This window comes from Schistocerca nitens, chromosome 9 (assembly GCF_023898315.1).
Source record: "Schistocerca nitens isolate TAMUIC-IGC-003100 chromosome 9, iqSchNite1.1, whole genome shotgun sequence".
In the NCBI taxonomy this organism is placed as follows: Eukaryota; Metazoa; Arthropoda; class Insecta; order Orthoptera; family Acrididae; genus Schistocerca; species Schistocerca nitens.
The window spans coordinates 1,377,095-1,403,471 of NC_064622.1; the positions used below are offsets into that span (position 1 = coordinate 1,377,095).

At 44.1% G+C, this 26,377-nt stretch overlaps 1 protein-coding gene across 2 annotated transcripts in view; it reads right to left on the bottom strand.

The window, feature by feature from the left end:
• Window positions 1-26,377, bottom strand: part of LOC126204455 (flotillin-2) — a 441,744-nt gene that overhangs the window by 37,081 nt on the left and 378,286 nt on the right. For both annotated transcript variants that reach the window (XM_049938840.1, XM_049938841.1), the window contains 2 exons: window positions 7,141-7,260; window positions 2,962-3,176 (listed from right to left, as the gene is read on the bottom strand). In XM_049938840.1, the coding sequence (XP_049794797.1) occupies window positions 2,962-3,176; window positions 7,141-7,260 (335 nt within the window). The remainder of the gene's footprint in view (window positions 1-2,961; window positions 3,177-7,140; window positions 7,261-26,377) is intronic.

Sequence of the window (26,377 nt, forward strand, 5' to 3'; positions counted from 1 at the left end):
GAAGCCGGACTGAAGTAAAATCAGGATACTTTCCTAGTGTTTGTGAACTTAAGAGAAAGTCATTGATAATGTACGGTGGAATATCATGTTTGCAATTCTTAGTATATTGACGCTAAGCAAAGACAAAACTGATAAACGGGAGACTAACAGTTTGCTTAACATCAAAATTGGGAACAAAATAGTGAAAGAGAAATCCAGAGAATAAGGAACAAGGTATTTGAAAAGTGGTGCTATTGGGGAAAAAAGAAGTGACAGAATAATTTGATTTAAGAAGTAAAGTTACACAGGATAGCCAGAGAAAGGAATAAATCAGTAGTACATGGCACAGGCCAAGAGAGCTTTCTTCAAAAAAGAACTCTATGGGTGTACTGAAAACATGTGCTAGCCTGAAAACATTAACCAGTGCGTACTACACTTACATACAAGCCCACCTAAAATATGGTGTAATATTCTGGGGAAATTCTCCAACTGCTCTGAGCACATTCAGAATCCAGAAGACAGCAATGAGGATTATTACTGGGAGCAAACCCAGAGACTCCTGCAAACCCATCTTCAGAAAGTTGGAAATCCTTACACTGCCTTGCCTCTACATTCTCGAGACTCTAAAGTTTTTCAGAAACCACATAGTGCCAACTGACCCCAGAGTCGTAAAAAATAATGAAATACATGAACACAACACCAGGAAAAATGCAAATCTGCATGTTATACACTCCTGGAAATGGAAAAAAGAACACATTGACACCGGTGTGTCAGACCCACCATACTTGCTCCGGACACTGCGAGAGGGCTGTACAAGCAATGATCACACGCACGGCACAGCGGACACACCAGGAACCGCGGTGTTGGCCGTCGAATGGCGCTAGCTGCGCAGCATTTGTGCACCGCCGCCGTCAGTGTCAGCCAGTTTGCCGTGGCATACGGAGCTCCATCGCAGTCTTTAACACTGGTAGCATGCCGCGACAGCGTGGACGTGAACCGTATGTGCAGTTGATGGACTTTGAGCGAGGGCGTATAGTGGGCATGCAGGAGGCCGGGTGGACGTACCGCCAAATTGCTCAACACGTGGGGCGTGAGGTCTCCACAGTACATCGATGTTGTCGCCAGTGGTCGGCGGAAGGTGCACGTGCCCGTCGACCTGGGACCGGACCGCAGCGACGCACGGATGCACGCCACGACCGTAGGATCCTACGCAGTGCCATAGGGGACCGCACCGCCACTTCCCAGCAAATTAGGGACACTGTTGCTCCTGGGGTATCGGCGAGGACCATTCGCAACCGTCTCCATGAAGCTGGGCTACGGTCCCGCACACCGTTAGGCCGTCTTCCGCTCACGCCCCAACATCGTGCAGCCCGCCTCCAGTGGTGTCGCGACAGGCGTGAATGGAGGGACGAATGGAGACGTGTCGTCTTCAGCGATGAGAGTCGCTTCTGCCTTGGTGCCAATGATGGTCGTATGCGTGTTTGGCGCCGTGCAGGTGAGCGCCACAATCAGGACTGCATACGACCGAGGCACACAGGGCCAACACCCGGCACCATGGTGTGGGGAGCGACCTCCTACACTGGCCATACACCACTGCTGATCGTCGAGGGGACACTGAATAGTGCACGGTACATCCAAACCGTCATCGAACCCATCGTTCTACCATTCCTAGACCGGCAAGGGAACTTGCTGTTCCAACAGGACAATGCACGTCCGCATGTATCCCGTGCCACCCAACGTGCTCTAGAAGGTGTAAGTCAACTACCCTGGCCAGCAAGATCTCCGGATCTGTCCCCCATTGAGCATGTTTGGGACTGGATGAAGCGTCGTCTCACGCGGTCTGCACGTCCAGCACGAACGCTGGTCCAACTGAGACGCCAGGTGGAAATGGCATGGCAAGCCGTTCCACAGGACTACATCCAGCATCTCTACGATCGTCTCCATGGGAGAATAGCACCCTGCATTGCTGCGAAAGGTGGATATACACTGTACTAGTGCCGACATTGTGCATGCTTTGTTGCCTGTGTCTATGTGCCTGTGGTTCTGTCAGTGTGATCATGTGATGTATCTGACCCCAGGAATGTGTCAATAAAGTTTCCCCTTCCTGGGACAATGAATTCACGGTGTTCTTATTTCAATTTCCAGGAGTGTATGTACAAACACTCAACTGTGTAAAAAGGGAGCTTTCCACATGGGCCTCCAACTGTTCAACAATCTTCCCACTTGCATTAAGTCCATCGAAGACAACATAAAATTTAGCAAAGCTGTGGAGTCATATTTGTTGTGTCACTGTTTTTACTCTGTAAATGAATACTTAGAACAGTAATCTTGTTATTTGTGTTAAATTTAAAACATTGAGCAATATAATACATTAGGATAATATAGGCCTATGTTAATATATGTTAACAATGTTAACTGATATTTTCCGACATCTGAAACACACTGTGTACCATTAGATCACATGGAATAAATATCAGATATTTATTGGGAAATGAGGAAGACATTTCTAAGACTGTATATCTGGAGAACAGCATTGTATGAAAGTGGAACATGGACCATTGGAAATCTATAGAATAAGAAACTGGAAGGAATTTAAATGGAGTGCTACTGAAAAATGTAAAAAAAAGAAGTACATGGCAAATACGTATGAAATGTAAAAGAAATAAAAATGATAAGCAAGGAAGGAAATCAATGGAAGATCCCTTTTACCAGACCAGGGGACAGTTAAGTGGGACACCTTCTATGACATCCATGAATAGTTAATTGGGTACAGGAAGGAGCACAAAAAGGGCAAAAGTAGCAGAGGCAAATGGAAAGTAGAATTTGTAAAACATATGTTAAAGGAAGTTGGGCATAGTAGTTATGTAGAGATGAAAAGATTTGCACAAGTTAGGAAGAGATAGAGGACAGCAGAAAACCACTTGAAAGACCAGAGATTTAAAGTGAAAGAAATGAAGGACCAACAATGCTAAGGGTACACACCTCTTCCCCTCTGCGATGGTCTGCACCTTGTAGCTCTCCGCCTCGGCAGGCAGACGCACAGTGGCATTGAGCTCCCGCTCCTTGCGCTCCACCTCCTGCGCTTCAACCTCAATCTGTTTGCGCCGTTCCACCACCTCGATCTGGATCTCCTCATTACGGATGTGCTGGCGTATCTTTGCCGCCTGCAGCTCGTAGGCCAGCTGTGCCTCTGCTTTCTGCAAAGTACCATCCATTACGCTCACTCCGTAAGTCAGAAGTGAAAAACGAATATGTGCTCCAATCACAAGTGCTAAGTCACAGTTTTTCCCCATTTGTTAGTTTACAAGCAATAAATAAAATATTTATTAAGTAGGAGGCACATTTTCTGGTGCTGATTTAACTGATGTTTCCATTGTTACAAAAAATGTATGTAATAAACAGACATAAGGCTATTGATTATAAACCTTCAAGATTAAGGCTGTAAATATGTGAAGTCCAAAATTTTTAGGGTCTCTGGGATGATTATATACAACACCTGTAACACTCTTAGAGATGAAGGTGAGGGTTAGAGAGAGAAGGGGGTTGCTTGTAAGCACCATCTGAAACACATGAATCTACATCTACATCTACATCTACATAGATACTCCACAAGGCACTGTTGGTGAGTGGCAAAGGATACCTTCCTGTTCCACTCACAAAAAGAGCAAGGGAAAAATGACTGTCTGTATGCCTCCGTATGAGCCCTAATTTCTCAAATCTTACCTTTGTGATCGTTACATACAATGTATGTTGGTGGCTGTAGGATCATTTGGCAGTCAGATTCAAATGCCAGTTCTCCAAAATTTCTAAATAGTGTTTCTCGAAAAGAATATCGCCTTCCCTCCAGGGATTTCCATTTGAATTCCGGAAGCATTTCCATAACACTTAATGCCGTTTGAAGCTACCAGTAACAAATCTAGCAACTCCCATCTGAATTGCTTTGATGTCTGACCTGGTACAGATTTAAAACACTTTAGTAGTACTCAAGAATAGGCCACACCAGTGTCCTATATGCGGTCTCCTTTACAGGTGAACCACACTTTCTTAAAATTCTCCAAATGAACTGAAGTCGATCATTCACCTTCTCTGCCACAGTTCTTTCATGCTTTTCCCTTTCATATTGCTTTGCAACATTATGCCCAGATAATTAAAAGGACTTGCCTACCTCAAGCAGGGCATAGTAACACTCTAACCGAACATTACAGGTTTGTTCTTCCTATGCATCCACATTAACTTACATTTTTCCACATTTAGAGCTAAATGCCATTCATCACGCCAACTAAAAATTTTGTCAAGTAATCTTGCATGTTCCTACAGCCATTCAACTTTGACACCTTACCGTACACCACAGCATCATCAGCAAACAATGCAGATTGCTGCCTATCCTGTCCACCAAATCATTTATGTATACAGAGAACAACAGCAGTCCTCTCACACTTCCCTGGGGCATTCCTGGTAATACCTGTGTCTCTGACGAACATTCACCATCCAGGACAACAAACGGGGTTCCATTATGTAAGAAGTCTTCAAGCCACTCACATATCCGTAAACCTATTCCGTATTCTGGTACCTTCGTTTACAGCCTGCTGTGGGGTGCCATGTTAAATACTTTCCAGAAATCTAGAAATATGGAATCTGCCTGTTGCCCTTCATCCACAGTTTGCAATATATCATCTAAGAAAAGGGTAGCTGAATTTCACATGAGTGATTCTTTCTAAAATTATGCTGATTTGTGAACACAAGCTTCTCAATCTCAAGAAAGTTTATTATCAAAACTGAGAATATGTTTATGGATTCTGCACCAAAACTAAGTTAGGGATATTGATCCATAATTTTGCAGGTCCGTTCTTTTACCTTTCTTATATACTGGAGTCACCTCCCCTTTTTCCAGTCACTTGGGACTTTATTCTAGGCTAGAAGTTCATGATAAATATGAGTTAGGTAAGGGAACAATGTCATCGAGTACTACTTGTAACATCAAATTGAGATTCAATAGGGACCTGTTGATTTATTTGCTTCAAATTTTTCTGTTGTTTCTCTACAGAATGAAGGCTTTCACGACCGGGTGACATGGCTGTTGATATACTTTCCGGGATGTGAGGTCGTGATCCAAGAACTTTTCTGCTCCTTGCGTTTCGTCCAGAACTGTGCTGGACTTCCTCAGAGGTGCTGCTCCGCTGAGTCTTGCCGACTGACTCAGCGGAGCAGTGCCTCTGAGGAAGTCCAGCGCAGTTCTGGACGAAACGTAAGGAGCAGAAAACTTCTTGGACCACGACCTCACATCCCGGAAAGTATATCAACAGCCATGTTTCTCTACACCATGGATGCTTATTATTATGTCATCCATATGGGACTCTGTTCAATGGTCAAATGATGGCATATTTGTATGATTCTCCTGTATGAATGATTTATTGAACGTGAAATTTAAAACTTCGGCTTTCATTTTGTTATCTTCAACTTCCATACCAGACTGGTCAACAAGGGACTGAATGGAAGCCTTAGAAACACTTAGTGACTTTACATATGACCATAATTTTCTTGGGTTCTCTGCCAAACCTTTTACTAAGGTGTGATGGTGATAGTTTTATGCTTCATGCATAGATCTTTCCACAGATGCATGCATTTCTACTATCCTTTTCTTGTTCCATAAAAACACGGCAGTTCTCCCGTGTTTTTATGGAACAATCAGTACGCCGGGAAAGCTTTAAACATCATATCCTTTTCTTGTCATTATTTGTGTGTTCCCTTTTGAACCGATAGTGCAACAGCCTCTGCTTCCTCAGCATCCACCATGAAACCATGGTGGGTCTTTTCAATCCTTCATCCACTTACTAGGCACATAACTCTCCAGACCACAATTTACAGTGTGCTTAAACTTTGGCCATAATTCCTCTACATCTATCTTACTGGTACTAAGAGATGTAAATTCATTGTCTCTGTGATATGCTAACAACTGCTTATCTGCCCCATCTAGTACAAACGCTCTCCTAGCCTTCTTGCTGATTTAGTGACTTTCATAATCATAGCTGCTATAATGACATCATGATCGCTAATCCCCTTTTCTATACTGACACTGTCACTAAGGTCCAGCCTATTTGTAGTTACAAGATCTAAGATATTTCTATTGTGTGTGGGTTGGTGAGCTACCTGTTCAAGATAATTTTCAGAAAATATGTTCGAAGGTATTTTGTGTGAGTGTCTATCTGTAACATCTGCCCCCACAATGAATTCACAGAAATCCCTGTCTATACTCGGCAGGTTAAAGTCACCTCCAACTAGTATTGCATGATTTCCATGCTATGGACCATAGTCTTTCTTTGAATGTCTCTAGAAATGTCACAATGTCACAACAGAGTTGGGTGGCTGGTATAAACATTAATAAATTTCAGCTGAACTTAATGAAGATGAAGCTTACTATCTAGGAAAAAATACAGTATGGTTACGACACACATAGCAGCATTAAAAAAGTATATGGAAATGGGAAGAATCTGCTACATACAAATAATCAAAAACTTGCATTCTCAATCACAATTAATAAATTACAGGGGCAGTCTTAAGTACCGAGGATTTGAGTTCACCATGTTTCTCTTGAGGACAGATTAATGTTGCTTGCTTAAGGGTGAATTCACTCAAGAATTTATTTATTCTTGCACATGGGGTGGAAATCAAAAATATTATGTATAATCAAGTTTTGTACTAAATTAATATTACAAAGTATTTGTAAAATATTTTATAATTTGTATATTTCATTCATACCTTTAAAAATGTATAAAGAAACTATGTTTGTTTTTATACTGTAATAAATTTTATTATTTTCTTCTATAGGACTGGGATAAATATAAAATGGTGCAACACTAGGTAACCTGTTAGTGATCAATGAAGAACTAAATATCACTGTGAATTTCATATTGAACTTACATGGGAAAAAAAGCATGTGAATTCCATGAATCATGCAAAACAAACATCCATCTACACCTACCTAGACAGTGTGATGTATTTTCTTGATGCCTATAACAAAACATTCCAACTTGTCTAGAAAAATGCACTGACTGACTACCAATGTTGTCATATTGTTGCCTCTAAACAGTACAAAATTTACAAGTTGTTCTGATTTGTGAGAAACTTAGACCTACAGAATATTGCAGATGCTAATTTACTTACAGCGGTGTTGACTTCTTTGTCAAAGTTGGCCTTTTGCAGCTTGAACATTCGAGAGTTGTCCTCAATTTTCGTGTCGGTCGTATACTTTATGTCCATGGCTGACTTTTCACATTCTGCTTCCTGAAAATAAAATACATTCTTTTTAACAGCATAAAATATACATTACTGGTTAAAAGTTAGGTTGTTAATGACTTGTAAGTGTTATCTTTCACTAGATATATTGTAAAGGCATGGAACAACCACACTATCACAACCAATAAACAAACAATTTATTATGAAGTGCCTATGTCATGAAACACTGTGGAATTATTAAGTACCAGTTGCAATGTGTGCTAAAGAATGTCTTCCTAGATTTGAGTCATATACAGATGCAGAAGATACCACAGTGCCTCTAAATTGAAGTATATCCCTGAAATGATTTTGGAAATGGCGTGGTATTTTGGAAGTGTTTTACAGCACAGAAATTATTTCAGTGGAAAGGTGTAGATATTAAGCTTCCTGGCAGATTAAAACTGTGTGTCCAGACCAAGACTCAAACTCGGGCTCTTTGCCTTTTGCAGGCAAGTGGTCTATCAAATGAGCTACTCAAGCAAGACTCATGAGCTGTCCACATAGATTTTAATCTGGCAGAAAGCTTCATATCAGGGCACACTCTGCTGCAGAGTGAAAATTTCTTTCTGCAAACGTCCCCCAGGCTGTGGCTAAGGTATCTTTAATATCTTTTCTTATATGAATGCTAGTTCTGCAAGTTTTATAGGAGAACTGCTGTGGAGTTTGGAAAGTAGTAGATGACGTAGTGCCAGAAGTGAAGCTGTGAGAACAGGTTGTGAGCTGTGCTTGCGGAGCTCAGCTGGCAGGGCACTTTATGATGAAAGGCGAAGGTTCTAAGTTTGAGTCTCGGTCAGGCACACAGTTTTAATCTGCTAGAAAATTTTATATCAGTGCACACTCTGCTGCAGAGTGCAAATATCAGCAGAATGAAACCTTATAATTAATTTTGTCTTGGTAGGAATGATTGAACGGTGTTGCAGGTGCCAAGTTCAAACATAATTCATTGTTACTACAAAGAGAGTGTGCCCGTGTGTGTGTGTGTGTGTGTGTGTGTGTGTGTGTGTGTATGTGTGTGTGTGTGTGAGTGTGTGGGCACACACGTATGAGGGTGGGGAGAAAAATCTGGAAATATATATGTGTAGGAAAATGGCTTTCATCTGATGTGCTTGTCAGAGAGTATTTCTCTACTTTTGCTGGTTCTATGATGATGAGTACCTTCTAATACACTGTGAGTCTTACCACAACAGAAAGCAACAGTGACTTGAGAAATGTGTGTGTGTGTGTGTGTGTGTGTGTGTGAGAGAGAGAGAGAGAGAGAGAGAGAGAGAGAGAGAGAGAGAGAGAGAGACCACTTGGCCACCGAGTAAGGTCTTTTCTCCACAAGTATAACGGCGAAGGCCAAGACAGTGGAAAAGGAGGAAGGAATGGGTAAATGAAATTTATAAAAGAAGAGGAAAAATACGTATGAAATAATCCAGATGGTTTCCACAGTTATTTTAGAATTATTCTGTAAACATTCCAGTACATTCTGAAAAGTGTGGAGCATCAGCTTGGTAAGTTGAGAAACTTTCAGAAACCATATCTCCAAGTGAACATCTAGTCGTCCACAAACAAACAAATAATACTAATAAATACTGTTAATATAAGACATGTTTTCAGAAAATATGTTTTTCAGAATAATTGATACAGGTTAACAGCAGTGCTGAAATGTGGGGGACTTAATGAATTCAGTATCTACTTGGTTGTTACCAGCAATGTGTGTGTGTGTGTGTGTGTGTGTGTGTGTGAGAGAGAGAGAGAGAGAGAGAGAGAGAGAGAGAGAGAGAGAGAGAGAGAGACCACTTGGCCACCGAGTAAGGTTGAAGTGGAATGATCATATAAAATTAATTGTTGGTAAGGCGGGTACCAGGTTGAGATTCATTGGGAGAGTGCTTAGAAAATGTAGTCCATCAACAAAGGAGGTGGCTTACAAAACACTCGTTCGACCTATACTTGAGTATTGCTCATCAGTGTGGGATCCGTACCAGATCGGGTTGACAGAGGAGATAGAGAAGATCCAAAGAAGAGTGGCGCATTTTGTGACAGGGTTATTTGGTAAGCGTGATAGCGTTACGGAGATGTTTAATAAACTCAAGTGGCAGAGTCTGCAAGAGAGGCGCTCTGCATCGCGGTGTAGCTTGCTCGCCAGGTTTCGAGAGGGTGCGTTTCTGGATGAGGTATCGAATATATAGCTTCCCCCTACTTATACCTCCCGAGGAGATCACGAATGTCAAATTAGAGAGATTAGAGCGCGCACGGAGGCTTTCAGACAGTTGTTCTTCCCGCGAACCATACGCGACTGGAACAGGAAAGGGAGGTAATGACAGTGGCACGTAAAGTGCCCTCCGCCACACACCGTTGGGTGGCTTGCGGAGTATAAATGTAGATGTAGATGTAGAATGACGCACTTTTGACAACGAAAACTTGGAAATTTTGGGGATCTTATATTATGTAAAATATGGATACAGCTTCAAGTTCTATGATAAATGCTTTGTGTTGTTATCATGTTCCAGACGCCGCAAATAATTTACAATAGCACTACACCATATACAGATTTTGCAGTTTGATGCTGTGTAGCAAAAATCACTTTTGAAATGGTCCTCTTAATGATTTATCTGGTAGAAGATACAGTAATTAACTACACTTACTGGTAGGCTCATTTCTGAGGTAACCTCGAACCGTGCAGCTCTCTGACGGTTCACTCTGGTTGCGTAACGACCTGCACTCGTACACTAAATGAGCGAACTTTCAGAAGTCCACCCCGGTAGCTGCACGGTCAGCGCGACAGATTGCTAACCGAAGGAGCTCAGGTTCAATTCCCGACCGGGTCAGAGATTTTTTCCACTCAGGGTCTGAGTATAGTGTGGCCCTTACATTCATTTCATCATAATTGACATTCCACAGTTTAGATGGCCGTATGGGCACTGATTCTAAAATCCCTACAGGAGGGGATCCGTTCGCCAGTCGTATGTGGGTACACATATAGTCTGCAACTCATTTATTACAGTGTGAGTGCTCCCACTGTTGACCTCGTGTGAGGATTGCTGGCGAGATGACTGTGAAAGCCATACGACCACACGTCCAGTGTGCACGCACTCTAAAATGTCTGGAAGTAACCATCCGAAGTGACCTAAGTTGGAACGACCACATAGAGCTAGCTGTGAGGAAAGCAGATGACAGCAGGAGATTAAATGGAACAATCCAAAAGAGATGTTATCACTTCCCTGGACCGATAGTGAGCACTGCTTGTAGTCTAAGAGCATTTACCAGTGCGATTAACAGAGGAAATGGAGAAGTTCCTACGGAAAACTGCGCGTTTTGTCACAGGTTCTTATAGCAAGCCCGAGAGCTTCACAGAGATACTTATCAAACTGCAGTTGTATCCACTATAAGGGAGTTGTTGTGCATCACAGAGGTGTTTAAAATTCCGAGAGCGCATGTTCCGAAAAGTGAGGCAACTTACTCAATCCCAAAAACACTGAATGCTCAAAGGTATCTGGACACCTATCAGTGGCTATTAATATGGGGCACGTCCACACTTCGCCTTATGACGGACTGAACTCTGCAGGGGACACTTTCAGGAAGTGTCTGAATATTTCTGGAGGAATGGAAGGCCATTCTCCCTCAAAAGCCGAAACCAGAGAATGGAGTGATGTTAGAGGTGTTCCATTGGTTTCAGGTCAGGGCTCTCAGATGGCCAATCCATTTATTGCCTCACAGTTGCTGGTTACTGACAGAGTGCATTACCATACTGAAACAATCATCATCTCTGAACTGTTACTTTACTCTAGCAGTACACAAGGCTGTAAAATCCGTCCATATGCTTCCGCATTTATCGTTTTCTTAAGGGGAATGAGGGGACCACGCCTTAATCACGAAGAAGTGCAACAGCACCTTCTCTGTACTTTACTGTTGGCACTTCACAAGATGGCTGGTTACGTCCTCTGTCCCGTGATCCACTGTCCTGTGGCGTCAGTCTTTACTCCACCTCAAAGGTCGCTTAACATTGACCACACAAATGCACAGAGCACTTCGAGCATTGTACCTCAATCTTTTACCAAACCCTAATTCTCCTTTTTCTGTTGGTAGCACTTTGAAACAGTTGAATATTTCTTTCCACGGATTTCATGTGATTTTTTGTAGCCAACGTCTGCAATGCTCGATGGTCCCGGACCATCAGTATATCTGGTCTGCCCGGTCTCTGTTTAGCCGCGATTGTTCCTTCGCGATTCCACTTGAAAGCCACATCACCGACAGTCGTCTCGGCCCGCTAGAAGGATTGAGATGTCCTGGTAGACTTGTTGCTCAGCTGACATCCAGTGACCAGTACACGTTGGAAGTCACTGAGCTCCTCTGAGAGACCCGTTCTCGTGATACTGCTTCTTTAATGACACAGTACCCACAGCCTCCAATTGTACTGGCGGATCAGCCTCTCGTAACATCTAGTGGTCGCTTCTGCATTACGCACGAGTGCCCAGATACTTATGACCTGGTAGTGTACAGCTCACGAAATAACAACAACGCGAGAAACATATACATTCGAGCTGTTATAGAAGCTATAAAGGTAACATGAAAATTGGGAACTATGAAGTCAATGAAATGGAAGAATTCTGCTAGCGTGGCTGCAAGATAACACATGACGACTGAAACAAATAGACAAAAGCAAGTAAGGAGAGGCAAGACTCATACTATGAGATACTGGCCACGATTTGAGGAGTAAATTTCTTGCAATGTATGTAAGTAGTACAGTACTGTACACTGAGGTGACAAAATTCGCGCATATACAGATGGCGGAGGCATCACGTGCGCAAGGTATAAAAGGGCAATGCACTGGCGGAGCTCTCGTTTGTAGTCTGGTGATTCGTGTGAAAGGGTTTGCATCGAGATTATGGCCGCACGACGCGAATAAACAGACTCTGAACGCGGAACGGTAGTTGGAACTAGACGCTTGGGACATTTCATTTCGGCAATCGTTATGGAATTCAGTATTCCGAGATCCTTAGTGTGAACAGTGTGCTGAGAATACCACGTCTGAGTTACTGGCTCTAAGCACGGAGAACGCAGTGGCCGACAGCCTCCACTTCACGACCGAGAGGAGCGGCGTCTGCGTAGAGTTGTCAGTGATAACAAACATGCAACACTGCGTGAAACAACCACAGAAATCGATACGGGGCATGTCCCTTAAGAAAGAGCGGCGTAATCTGGCGTTGACGGGCCACGGCAGCACACGGGCGGCGCAGCGCGACTGCCTCTGCTGACAGCCCGACGTCGGCTGCAGCGCCTCTCCCGACCTGGTGGCCCTACCGGCTGGGTCGTAGGCGACTGGGAAGCCGCTCGCCGGTCAGACGAAGCCGTGGACACAGGTTGTCGACAAGACACTGTGAAAGTTGCTGGTGGCTCCCCGCCGCCGTTGGATAAGCAGCTGCCAGCAGCAACTCGTATACTCCTAGCTCACTCATTTGTTACATAGTTTAATTCTTAATTTCTTTGCGTGTTTTTGGTACTTGCATTGTTCAAATTCATAAATTTCGAGCGTATTATAGTATTTGAGAGTTGTAGCATCGCGTTTTAGTACCTAAATAGTGTAAAATCGCGTAGTCTCCTTCCGCCGCCAAGCAGTGTGTCAGCAGTGCGCAAGTAGCAACATTACTGCATTTACTAGGCAATCTTGTATTTTAATAACCGTTTAAATTTTGTGTCGATATGTTTGTGCTCTCTGTAGATTAGTTCAGACGTTCTTTGCACAACAGTTTTTAGCATGGATAGGGACTGCAACTGCTGTGTTCGGATGCAGGCTGAGTTGGCATCCCTTCGCTCCCAGCTTCAGGCAGTGTTGGCTTCGGTCACACAGCTTGAGGCTGTTGCCAATGGGCATCACTGTGGGGGTCCGGATGGGGGTTTGTCGGGGACGGCCAGCTCGTCCCACGCATCCCCCGATCGGACTACGACTGTGGCTGCCCGGGATACTGCCCACATTGAGGCTGATCCCTCACCTGTGGTAGAGTGGGAGGTCGTCTCGAGGTGTGGCAGGGGGCGAAGGACATTCCGGAGGGCTGAACGGAAGGCCTCTCCAGTTTGTCTGACGAACTGGTTTCAGGCTCTGTCTCCGGCTGATACTGATGTTCGGCCGGAGATGGCTGCTTGTCCTGTTCCAGAGGTTGCCCCTCAGTCTGCAAGATCCGGGCGGTCGCAGAGGGTGGGCTTACTGGTAGTTGGGAGCTCCAACGTCAGGCGCGTAATGGGGCCCCTTAGGGATATGGCAGCAAGAGAGGGGAAGAAAACCAATGTGCACTCCGTGTGCATACCGGGGGGAGTCATTCCAGATGTGGAAAGGGTCCTTCCGGATGCCATGAAGGGTACAGGGTGCATCCATCTGCAGGTGGTCGCTCATGTCGGCACCAATGTGTGTCGCTATGGATCGGAGGAAATCCTCTCTGGCTTCCGGCGGCTATCTGATTTGGTGAAGACTGCCAGTCTCGCTAGCGGGATGAAAGCAGAGCTCACCATCTGCAGCATCGTCGACAGGACTGACTGTGGACCTTTGGTACAGAGCCGAGTGGAGGGTCTGAATCAGAGGCTGAGACGGTTCTGCGACCGTGTGGGCTGCAGATTCCTCGACTTGCGCCATAGGGTGGTCGGGTTTCGGGTTCCGCTGGATAGGTCAGGAGTCCACTACACGCAGCAAGCGGCTACACGGGTAGCAGGGGTTGTGTGGCGTGGACTGGGCGGTTTTTTAGGTTAGATGGCCTCGGGCAAGTACAGAAAGGGCAACAGCCTCAAAGGGTGCGGGGCAAAGTCAGGACATGCGGGGACCAAGCAGCAATCGGTATTGTAATTGTAAACTGTCGAAGCTGCATTGGTAAAGTACCGGAACTTCAAGCGCTGATAGAAAGCACCGAAGCTGAAATCGTTATAGGTACAAAAAGTTGGCTGAAGCCAAAGATAAATTCAGCCGAAATTTTTACAGAGGCACAGACGGTGTTTAGAAAGGATAGATTGCATGCAACTGGTGGTGGCGTGTTTGTCGCTGTTAGTAGTAGTTTATCCTGTAGTGTAGTAGAAGTGGATAGTTCCTGTGAAATATTATGGGTGGAGGTTACACTCAACATCCGAGCTAGGTTAATAATTGGCTCTTTTTACCGACCTCCCGACTCAGCAGCATTAGTGGCAGAACAACTGAGAGAAAATCTGGAATATATTGCACATAAATTTTCTCAGCATATTATAGTCTTACGTGGAGATTTCAATTTATCAGATGTAGACTGGGACACTCAGATGTTTAGGACGGGTGGTAGGGACAGACCATCGAGTGACATTATACTGAGTGCACTATCCGAAAATTACCTCGAGCAATTAAACGGAGAACCGACTCGTGGAGATAACATCTTGGACCTACTGATAACAAACAGACCCGAACTTTTCGACTCTGTAAGTGCATAACAGGGAATCAGTGATCATAAGGCCGTTGCAGCATCCCTGAATATGGAAGTTAATAGGAATATAAAAAAAGGGAGGAAGGTTTATCTGTTTAGCAAGAGTAATAGAAAGCAGATTTCAGACTACCTAACAGATCAAAACGAAAATTTCTGTTCCGACACTGACAATGTTGAGTGTTTATGGAAAAAGTTTAAGGCAACAGTAAAATGCGTTTTAGACAGGTGCGTGCCGAGTAAAACTGTGAGGGACATGAAAAACTTGCAGCAAAGGGAGCTTCACTCCAAGTAAACGCAGCCAAAACCTCTCAGACAAACAGAACCTAAACGATGTCAAAGTTAGCGTAAGGAGGGCTATGCGTGAAGCGTTCGGTGAATTCGAAAGTAAAATTCTATGTACCGACGTAACAGAAAATCCTAGGAAGTTCTGGTCTTACGTTAAATCAGTAAGTGCCTCGAAACAGCATATCCAGACACTCCGGGATGATGATGGCATTGAAACAGAGGATGACACGCGTAAAGCTGAAATACTAAACACCTTTTTCCAAAGCTGTTTCACAGAGGAAGACCGCACTGCAGTTCCTTCTCTAAATCCTCGCACAAACGAAAAAATGGCTGACATCGAAATAAGTGTCCAAGGAATAGAAAAGAAACTGGAATCACTCAACAGAGGAAAGTCCACTGGACCTGACGGGATACCAATTCGATTCTACACAGAGTACGCGAAAGAACTTGCCCCCCTTCTGACAGCCGTGTACCGCAAGTCTCTAGATGAACGGAAGGTTCCAAATGATTGGAAAAGAGCACAGGTAGTCCCAGTCTTCAAGAAGGGTCATCGAGCAGATGCGTAGAACTATAGACCTATATCTCTGACGTCGATCTGTTGTAGAATTTTAGAACATGTTTTTTGCTCGAGTATCATGCCGTTTTTGGAAACCCAGAATCTACTCTGTAGGAATCAACATGGATTCCGGAAACAGCGATCGTGTGAGACCCAACTCGCTTTATTTTTTCACGAGACCCAGAAAATATTAGATACAGGGTCCCAGGTAGATGCCGTTTTCCTTGACTTCCGGAAGGCGTTCGATACAGTTCCGCACTGTCGCCTGATAAACAAAGTAAGAGCCTACGGAATATCAGACCAGCTGTGTGGCTGGATTGAAGAGTTTTTAGCAAACAGAACACAGCATGTTGTTATCAATGGGGAGATGTCTACAGACGTTAAAGTAACCTCTGGCGTGCCACAGGGGAGTGTTATGGGACCATTGCTTTTCACAATATATATAAATGACCTAGTAGATAGTGTCGGAAGTTCCATGCGGCTTTTCGCGGATGATGCTGTAGTATACAGAGAAGTCGCAGCATTAGAAAATTGTAGCGAAATGCAGGAAGATCTGCAGCGGATAGGCACTTGGTGCAGGGAGTGGCAACTGACCCTTAACATAGACAAATGTAATGTATTGCGCATACATAGAAAGAAGGATCCTTTATTGTATGATTATATGATAGCGGAACAAACACTGGTAGCAGTTACTTCTGTAAAATATCTGGGAGTATGCGTGCGGAACGATTTGAAGTGGAATGATCATATAAAATTAATTGTTGGTAAGGCGGGTGCTAGGTTGAGATTCATTGGGAGAGTCCTTAGAAAATGTAGTCCATCAACAAAGGAGGTGGCTTACAAAACACTCGTTCGACCTATACTTGAGTATTGCTCATCAGTGTGGGATCCGTACCAGATCGGGTTGACGGAGGAGATAGAGAAGATCCAAAGAAGAGCGGCGCGTTTCGTCACAGGGTTATTTGGTAACCGTGATAGCGTTACGGAGATGTTTAGCAAACTCAAGTGGCAGACTCTGCAAGAGAGGCGCTCTGCATCGCGGTGTAGCTTGCTCGCCAGGTTTCGAGAGGGTGCGTTTCTGGATGAGGTATCGAATATATTGCTTCCCCCTACTTATACCTCCCGAGGAGATCACGAATGTAAAATTAAAGAGATTCGAGCGCGCACGGAGGCTTTCCGGCAGTCGTTCTTCCCGCGAACCATACGCGACTGGAACAGAAAAGGGAGGTAATGACAGTGGCACGTAAAGTGCCCTCCGCCACACACCGTTGGGTGGCTTGCGGAGTGTAGATGTAGATGTAGAACGAAATGGACTGCGTCCTCTTGTCCAACTGAACCAATCGTCGACTGGGAGACAGACAGACTATTTGCTGCCATTCGTGGCCTTCATTTTCCCAAATAACGAGGGGATTTTTATCTGTGACAATGCGCCGTGTCACCGGGCCACAACTGCTCGCAGGTGGTTTGTAGAACACTCCGGACAACTCGAGCGACTGATTTGGCCACCGAGATCGCCCGACACGAATCATGCAGAACATTTATGGGACATAATCGACACGTCAGATCGTGCACAAAATCCTGCACCGGCAGCACTTGAGCAATTGCAGACGGCTGTAGAGGCAGCGCGGATTAATATTTCTGCAGGGGACTTTCAAGCGACCTGTCGAGTCCATGGCACGTCGAGTTCCAGCACTGCGCCGGGCAGAAGGAGCTGCGTCACGATACGAGGAGGCAGCCCTCGACTCCTGTCACTTCACTGTGTGCAAGTGGATCAGGGATTGTGGGAAAACTGGAAAAGAAGCATTTGAGATGAGGCACTATAGAAGGACGCAGAAAACGAAGTTGGCCGACAAAATGAGGGATAAGCAGGCTCTATGCAGAATCAACAGGGTGAGGAACACGAGGAAAACACTGACAAGAAGAAGGGGCAGAACGCATAATACGTGTGTTAATACAATAAGGATTAACTTCTGTGGTACGTGAGGGAGTGTAAAAACTACATAAGATAAAGAGGTTGACACAGGAGCCGCATCAAACCAGTCAGAAGACTGATGGATAAAAAGGAGGATTACCGTCAATGGTTCTTCTCACGCACCAGTTGCTTATATAGGATGAAGAAAAATTCGCGGACTTCGCGGCGCAATACAAAAATGTCCGTCACAGAATTTCCACCTGCGCATATTTTGGGCAGTAAACGGCCGTTCAAGACTGGCGAATTCCGAGTGCGCGAATTTTTCTTCACCCTGTATAATAGGGATAGGGAGCGAGTAGGGATATGTAGTGGTTCCCAGAGTACCCTCCGCCAGACACCGTCAGGTCACTCGCAGAATACAGATGTAGATCACGAACATTTCAAGCTTCACTACGAAATATGGAACACATGCATCTGTTTTACACGTGGAAATGTCTCATTCCTGTTTGATAGACAACACAATGCTTGGTGACAGCGCCTCCCACCGTTGTGCTACAACCACACCTTTGAAACCCACGGTGTCTGAAATCTATAAAGTAATAAGAAGGCTGGCCAAAGGATGAATGTGCTACCGAGCGCATCAGGGTTACACATCAATTTGCCCAACAGAATTGTTTATCAAGCCAGTTGTTAGTGCTTCAGTGTGTATTGTAACAGACAGTACACACGTTCGCCGACCGTGCCATCTGCGGTCATTTTATAAACACTTGCACTTACGTATATTAATTTGTTGTATGCTGGTGCAGTGACACAACCCACTTAAAGGTGGCATGTTTTTTTTTCATTTTACATACGGATTTCACGTCTGAGATAGCAACTTGATTATGCCCAAGGGGGAGGTAGCAGGATATTAGCTAAATCGCTAAATTATGAAGTAAATTGGTTCTTTTAAAATAAAAACAAAAGCCTACGCAAGAAAATGACTTCCCTTGAGCTATTTAGGACAAGCGCAGAAAATGCAAACCAGGTCGGTCAGAAAGCAAGCCACAGCTGTGCCACGCTTGATTCTTTAAGTGAAAGTCTTGCGAGAGGCAGGCGACCTCGTAATGTCTTCCGCAGTACAAACTGTAATCTCATCGTGTTCGGTGAACGGAACGAAATGAGGCCTCTTTGGCTGGTGCAACAGGTGTGAACTAAGCTTTACAACGAAAACGTCCCACGTCGATCTATGCACCAACGCCGACGCGTCAACTCGAAACTGTTATATTCGCAACTTAAACGCCCGCGTTGAAGTAACGGCTGAAATTATCTCCAGCGTTTTCTGCTTGTTCACCTACACACTATTTTTCGTTTGTCTTACGTCATTTCGATGGGCCTGTGGTAACTTATCTGCCAAAGAAAGAAATTTGGAGCCATTTTCTGACTGAATGTCTGTAATATAGGATTTAAGGTTTGTTATTTATCGTATTTGCCGGCATACAAGAAGCATTTGTTTCAAAATGGCTCTGAGCACTATGGGACTCAACTGCTGAGGTCATTAGTCCCCTAGAACTTAGAACTAGTTAAACCTAACTAACCTAAGGACATCACAAACATCCATGCCCGAGGCAGGATACGAACCTGCGACCGTAGCGGTCTTGCGGTTCCAGACTGCAGCGCCTTTAACCGCACGGCCACTTCGGCCGGCAAGCATTTGTTTCCTGCGAAAATAGGCCCAAAACTGGATGCGTCTTATACGCTGGTAGCAAGTTGAGGCAGGAAACCACAAGCACCATTCTTTCAAGATTGTTATGTTTCGGCATGAACTGTTAGCTTCCTTTAGCTTCCCTGCGAATTTTTAGCATTCCAGTTATATAGAGTTCAGTGCATGCGCAGCGTCGTCCTTATCGGTTTTTTTATTGTTGGTTCAAACTTCGGTTATTGTTGTGTTTACTGTGGAGTTCCACGTGTGCCGTACCTATATTGAGGTTTTACTTGCAAACTATGGCTGAAAACTGTCATTGCTATGGACTATTATAGCATTTAAGCTGCATGTGATTACATATGATAAAGAACATGGAAACAGGGCTTCAGAAAGGCATTTTGGGCCACCTCCACCTGAAAAAATGATAAGACATTGGCGGAATCAAGAAGTTGTTTTATAGAAAGCAACTCGCAGTAAACATAATCTGAGCAGTGGAACTGTTAAATGGCCAAAATTTGAAGCAGAATTCAGTACTTGGATTTTGGAGAACAAACAAGCAGGCATTTCACTTTCTACGAAAGTGATCATTTATCAAGCAAAGCTATATTCCATTACAAAGGGATCGCCGAACTTACCGGATCTACATCATGGTGTTCAGCTTTGTATGCGGACCAAGACAAAAATATCGCAGAAGATGCTAGCCGAGTACGAAGAACAAATTGCTGAACTGCATCGATTCATCATTAACGCAAGGAAAGGGGAAAAGTTTGAACTCTCGCAATTAACATGGACGAGACTCCACTAACCTTTCGGGAAGACTCACTACACTGTCGTTTAATCCTGCTGCGCTGACGGGACAAAGCTGTCACCACTTTTGACTTTTAAAAGAAAGACGCTTCCTAACTGATTTGCGCCTCACTTCATACCAGTAAAGCTGCTTACAATATCTTCATTACTTAGTCGTCTTAAAATGTCGCGTTCAGTACTGAGCGAAGCCAAACAGTTTAATTTGTCTTCTAAGATGGTGATTCGAAGCCTAATTTTAATTAACTTCGATGCTGAAAACAACATTATCCCACTGCTGTTTGTAACCATAAGTGACATGTAGATTCTTAGAGCTACCATGATATTAAGAAAACAATCCTTCACTCCGTTCTTTCCTTCTTTCGTTTTTTTCAAAGAGTAGTTCATACACCCCTCCATGAACCATGGACCTTGCCGTTGGTGGGGAGGCTTGCGTGCCTCAGCGATACAGATAGCCGTACCGTAGGTGCAACCACAACGGAGGGGTATCTGTTGAGAGGCCAGACAAACATGTGGTTCCTGAAGAGGGGCTGCAGCCTTTTCAGTAGTTGCACGGGCAACAGTCTGGATGATTGACTGATCTGGCCTTGTAACATTAACCAAAACAGCCTTGCTGTGCTGGTACTGCGAACGGCTGAAAGCAAGGGGAAACTACAGCCGTAATTTTTCCCGAGGACAGCCGGCCGAAGTGGCCGTGCGGTTAAAGGTGCTGCAGTCTGGAACCGCAAGACCGCTACGGTCGCAGGTTCGAATCCTGCCTCGGGCATGGATGTTTGTGATGTCCTTAGGTTAGTTAGGTTTAACTAGTTCTAAGTTATAGGGGCCTAATAACCTCAGCAGTTGAGTCCCATAGTGCTCAGAGCCATTTTTCCCGAGGACATGCAACTTTACTGTATGATTAAATGATGATGGCGTCCTCTTGGGTAAAATATTCCGGAGGTAAAATAGTCCCCCATTCGGATCTCCGGGAGGGGCCTACTCAAGAGGACGTCGTTATCAGGAGAAAGAAAACTGGCGTTCTACGGATCGGAGCGTGGAATGTCAGATCCCTTAATCGGGCAGGTAGGTTAGAAAATTTAAAAAGGGAAATGGATAGGTTAAAGTTAGATATAGTGGGAATTAGTGAAGTTCGGTGGCAAGAGGAACAAGACTTTTGGTCAGGTGAATACAGGGTTATAAATACAAAATCAAATAGGGGTAATGCAGGAGTAGGTTTAATAATGAATAAAAAAATAGGAGTGCGGGTTAGCTACTACAAACAGCATAGTGAACGCATTATTGTGGCCAAGATAGACACAAAGCCCATGCCTACTACAGTAATACAAGTTTATATGCCAACTAGCTCTGCAGATGATGAACAAATAGATGAAATGTATGACGAGATAAAAGAAATTATTCAGGTAGTGAAGGGAGACGAAAATTTAATAGTCATGGGTGACTGGAATTCGTCAGTAGGAAAAGTGAGAGAAGGAAACATAGTAGGTGAATATGGATTGGGGGGAAGAAATGAAAGAGGAAGCCGCCTTGTAGAATTTTGCACAGAGCATGACTTAATCATAGCTAACACTTGGTTCAAGAATCATAAAAGAAGGTTGTATACCTGGAAGAATCCTGGAGATACTAATAGGTATCAGATAGATTATATAATGGTAAGACAGAGATTTAGGAACCAGGTTTTAAACTGTAAGGCATTTCCAGGGGCAGATGTGGACTCTGACCACAAGCTATTGGTTATGAACTGCAGATTGAAACTGAAGAAACTGCAAAAAGGTGGGAATTTAAGGAGATGGGACCTGGATAAACTGAAAGAACCAGAGGTTGTAGAGAGTTTCAGGGAGAGCATAAGGGAACAATTGACAGGAATGGGGGAAAGAAATACAGTAGAAGAAGAATGGGTAGCTCTGAGGGATGAAGTAGTGAAGGCAGCAGAGGATCAAGTAGGTAAAAAGACGAGGGCTAATAGAAATCCTTGGGTAACAGAAGAAATATTGAATTTAATTGATGAAAGGAGAAAATATAAAAATGCAGTAAATGAAGCAGGCAAAAGGGAATACAAACGTCTCAAAAATGAGATCGACAGAAAGTGCAAAATGGCTAAGCAGGGATGGCTAGAGGACAAATGTAAGGATGTAGAGGCTTGTCTCACTAGGGGTAAGATAGATACTGCCTACAGGAAAATTAAAGAGACCTTTGGAGAGAAGAGAACCACTTGTATGAATATCAAGAGCTCAGATGGCAACCCAGTTCTAAGCAAAGAAGGGAAGGCAGAAAGGTGGAAGGAGTATATAGAGGGTTTATACAAGGGCGATATACTTGAGGACAATATTATGGAAATGGAAGAGGATGTAGATGAAGATGAAATGGGAGATACGATACTGCGGGAAGAGTTTGACAGAGCACTGAAACACCTGAGTCGAAACAAGGCCCCGGGAGTAGACAACATTCCATTAGAACTACTGATAGCCTTGGGAGAGCCAGTCATGACAAAACTCTACCATCTGGTGAGCAAGATGTATGAGACAGGCGAAATACCCACAGACTTCAAGAAGTATATAATAATTCCAATACCAAAGAAAGCAGGTGTTGACAGATGTGAAAATTACCGAACTATCAGTTTAATGAGTCGCAGCTGCAAAATACTAACGCGAATTCTTTACAGTCGAATGGAAAAACTGGTAGAAGCGGACCTCGGGGAAGATCAGTTTGGATTCCGTAGAAATGTTGGAACACGTGAGGCAATACTAACCTTACGACTTATCTTAGAAGAAAGATTAAGAAAAGGCAAACCTACGTTTCTAGCATTTGTAGACTTAGAGAAAGCTTTTGACAATGTTAACTGGAATACTCCCTTTCAAATTCTGAAGGTGGCAGGGGTAAAATACAGGGAGCGAAAGGCTATTTACAATTTGTACAGAAACCAGGTGGCAGTTATAAGAGTCGAGGGGCATGAAAGGGAAGCAGCGGTTGGGAAAGGAGTGAGACAGGGTTGTAGCCTCTCCCCGATGTTATTCAATCTGTATATTGAGTAAGCAGTAAAGGAAACAAAAGAAAAATTTGGAGTAGGTATTAAAATTCATGGAGAAGAAGTAAAAACTTTGAGGTTCGCCGATGACATTGTAATTCTGTCAGAGACAGCAAAGGACTTGGAAGAGCAGTTGAACGGAATGGATAGTGTCTTGAAAGGAGGGTATAAGATGAACATCAACAAAAGCAAAACGAGGATAATGGAATGTAGTCAAATTAAATCGGGTGATGCTGAGGGGATTAGATTAGGAAATGAGACACTTAAAGTAGTAAAGGAGTTTTGCTATTTAGGGAGCAAAATAACTGATGATGGTCGAAGTAGAGAGGATATAAAATGTAGACTGGCAATGGCAAGGAAATCGTTTCTGAAGAAGAGAAATTTGTTAACGTCGAGTATAGATTTAAGTGTCAGGAAGTCGTTTCTGAAAGTATTTGTATGGAGTGTAGCCATGTATGGAAGTGAAACATGGACGATAACTAGTTTGGACAAGAAGAGAATAGAAGCTTTCGAAATGTGGTGCTACAGAAGAATGCTGAAGATAAGGTGGGTAGACCACGTAACTAATGAGGAGGTATTGAATAGGATTGGGGAGAAGAGAAGTTTGTGGCACAACTTGACTAGAAGAAGGGATCGGTTGGTAGGACATGTTTTGAAGAATCAAGGGATCACAAATTTAGCATTGGAGGGCAGCGTGGAGGGTAAAAATCGTAGAGGGAGACCAAGAGATAAATACACTAAGCGGATTCAGAAGGATGTAGGTTGCAGTGGGTACTGGGAAATGAAGAAGCTTGCACAGGATAGAGTAGCTTGGAGAGCTGCATCAAACCAGTCTCAGGACTGAAGACCACAACAACAACAACAAGTTCATACACCCCGCCGCTCCAGACTGATTACTTTTTCATTTTTCTTCACCATCTCTATGAATCCGCGGAAGGAAGTCTTGAACTGAATCAGTTAATTTCCTAGTCCGTCGTTTAAGACATTGTTATAAGCCTTAATTGATTTTGAGCTATTGCAATTATTTCTTTATTGGTAACTGCACCCAAACTGTTGAGAAACCAATACGAGAAACAACTAGGTCGTGTGCCACAAACCTCTGAGGCAATTTTGATTTAAACTGATACATAATAAGGAAGAAACTACTGGTTGGTAATTTTTCTGGCGGAGACAGCTCAGTATATGGTACCAGAATGAGATTTTCACTCTGCAGCGGAGTGTGCGCTGATATGAAACTTCCTGGCAGATTAAAACTGTCTGCCGGACCGACACTCAAACTCGGCTTGCCCGCGAAAGGCAAAGGTCCCGAGTTCGAGTCTCGGTCGGGCATACAGTTTTAATCTGCCAGGAAGTTTCAGTATATGGTAATTCGTCTCAGTCATGAGGGGACAAACGTACGTTTATATTGCATTTGCGCCGTGTTTCAATTTCTCACTCAATGCAGTCCACTAACTCAGCAGGTTCACCTCACATTCTTCAATGCCTTTTTCCACGTCCAATTTGGGATTCTAAAAAGTTTTGCAAGGTATAATATTATACTGTGTTTCCACGTTTGCCATTGTTTCTTGTAAAATTAGAACAATATCACGTGATCTGATCTCTCAGATTTCCTTGGCGTGACTGATTAATGGAACAGCGTAATACACTGAGGTGACAAAAAGTCATGGGACAGCAACATGCACGTACACAGATGGCGGTAGCGTGTAAAATGGGAGTGCGCTGGCGCGGCTCTCATTTGTGCTCATGTAGTTCACGTAAAAGTTTTCCGGCGTAATTAGGTCTGTACCGAGGGAATTAACAGACTTTGAACGCGGACTGTTTGTTGGCGCTAGACCCAGGGGAAACTCCACTTCGGAAATCGTTAGACGTCTACAGTGTCAAGAGTGCGCCGAGAATACCAAATTTTAGTCATTTGAACTCACCACGCACAGTACAGTGGCCTAGAGCCTTCAATTAACGAGCGAGACCAGCGGTGTTTGCATAGAGTTGCCGGTGCTAACAGAAGGCAGCACTGCGAGAAATAGTCGTAGAAATCAATGTGGGACGTACAACGAAATTTGGCGTTACTGGACCGTGGCAAGAGACGACTGAGCGGGTGCATTTGCCGACGGCACGACATCGCCTGCTGCGCCTCCCCTGAACTCGTGACGATATCGGTTGGATCCTAGACGATGGAAAACCGTTTTCTCTTTAGGTGAGTGCCGATTTCAGTTGTTAAGAGCTGGTGGTAGGGTTCAAGTGTGGTTCAAGGCCACGAAGCAAGGCACTGTGCAAACTCGTGGTGGCTCCATAGTGGTGTGGGCTGTGTTTACACGGAATGGGCTGAATCCTCTAGTCCAGCTGAACCGACCATTGACGGAAATGGTTATGTTCGGCTACTTGGAGACTTGATGATTCCAAACAACGATGGAGTTTTTATAGATGACACTGCGCCATGTCACTGCACTACAACTGTTGGCGATTGGTTTGAAGAACATTCTGGACAGTTCAAGCGAATGATTTGGTCACTCAGATCGTCCGACATGAATCCCATCTAACATTTATGGGACATATCGAGAGGTCACTTCGTGTACAAAATCCTGCACCAGCAACACTTTCGCAATTATGGACGGCTATAGAGTCAGCCTGGCTCAGTGTTTCTGCAGGGTACTTTCGAACGACTTTTTGAGTCCGTGCCACGTCGAGTTGGTACACTACGCCGGGCAAAAGGAGGTCCGATACGGTGTTCGCAGGTATCCCGTGACTTTTTGGAGATTCAGGGGTCGACCGAGAACCAGACGGGTCTAGCAGAAAATGGGCTGGATTGGATGGAAAGCTCGAGCACTGGATCGTGGTAACTGGTGAATAATAGTTGAAGACGTCAAGGTCCACAATGAACTGTAGAGTCACAGAAGAAGAAGAAGAAGAAGAAGAAGAAGACAAATAGAATCAACGAGGCGTAACACGCGACAGTACAACCGGAATCTTCTTTGTATTCTGAAAATTTAAAAAGTACCGTCTTTACTTCTTTATAACCTCGTATGAGGGTTTTGTAACATCATTTAGCGTAACCAACAGGTTATCTTTTTTGGCACGAGAATGGGGTTACCAGTTTCTGCTTTTTTCAAGCAATTGGTTAGAATTTTATACCTGTTGGTCGAAGCTATAAAAATGCATAAAGCTGTCCCGAGAAGTGAAATTGCCTTACGGCACTGGAACAGCGCTCGTCTGCTGGCTGTACTCCCGGACTGAGTGAATGGATTGTGCAGGGCGCCGACACTCTTAAATTACTTTATGTCAGAACCGACGCTTCGACGCAGTTGTAGTTTCTGCTGTTGGAGTAGTATTATCCTAAAACTGATTATGGTAGTTCTTAATGTCTTTGTCAATCTATTTGAAAAATTTGCTCTAACACTGAAACTCAATTAAAGTTTAACGTGGAATGCGAACCACGTGTCGTTTCTGGAGAATC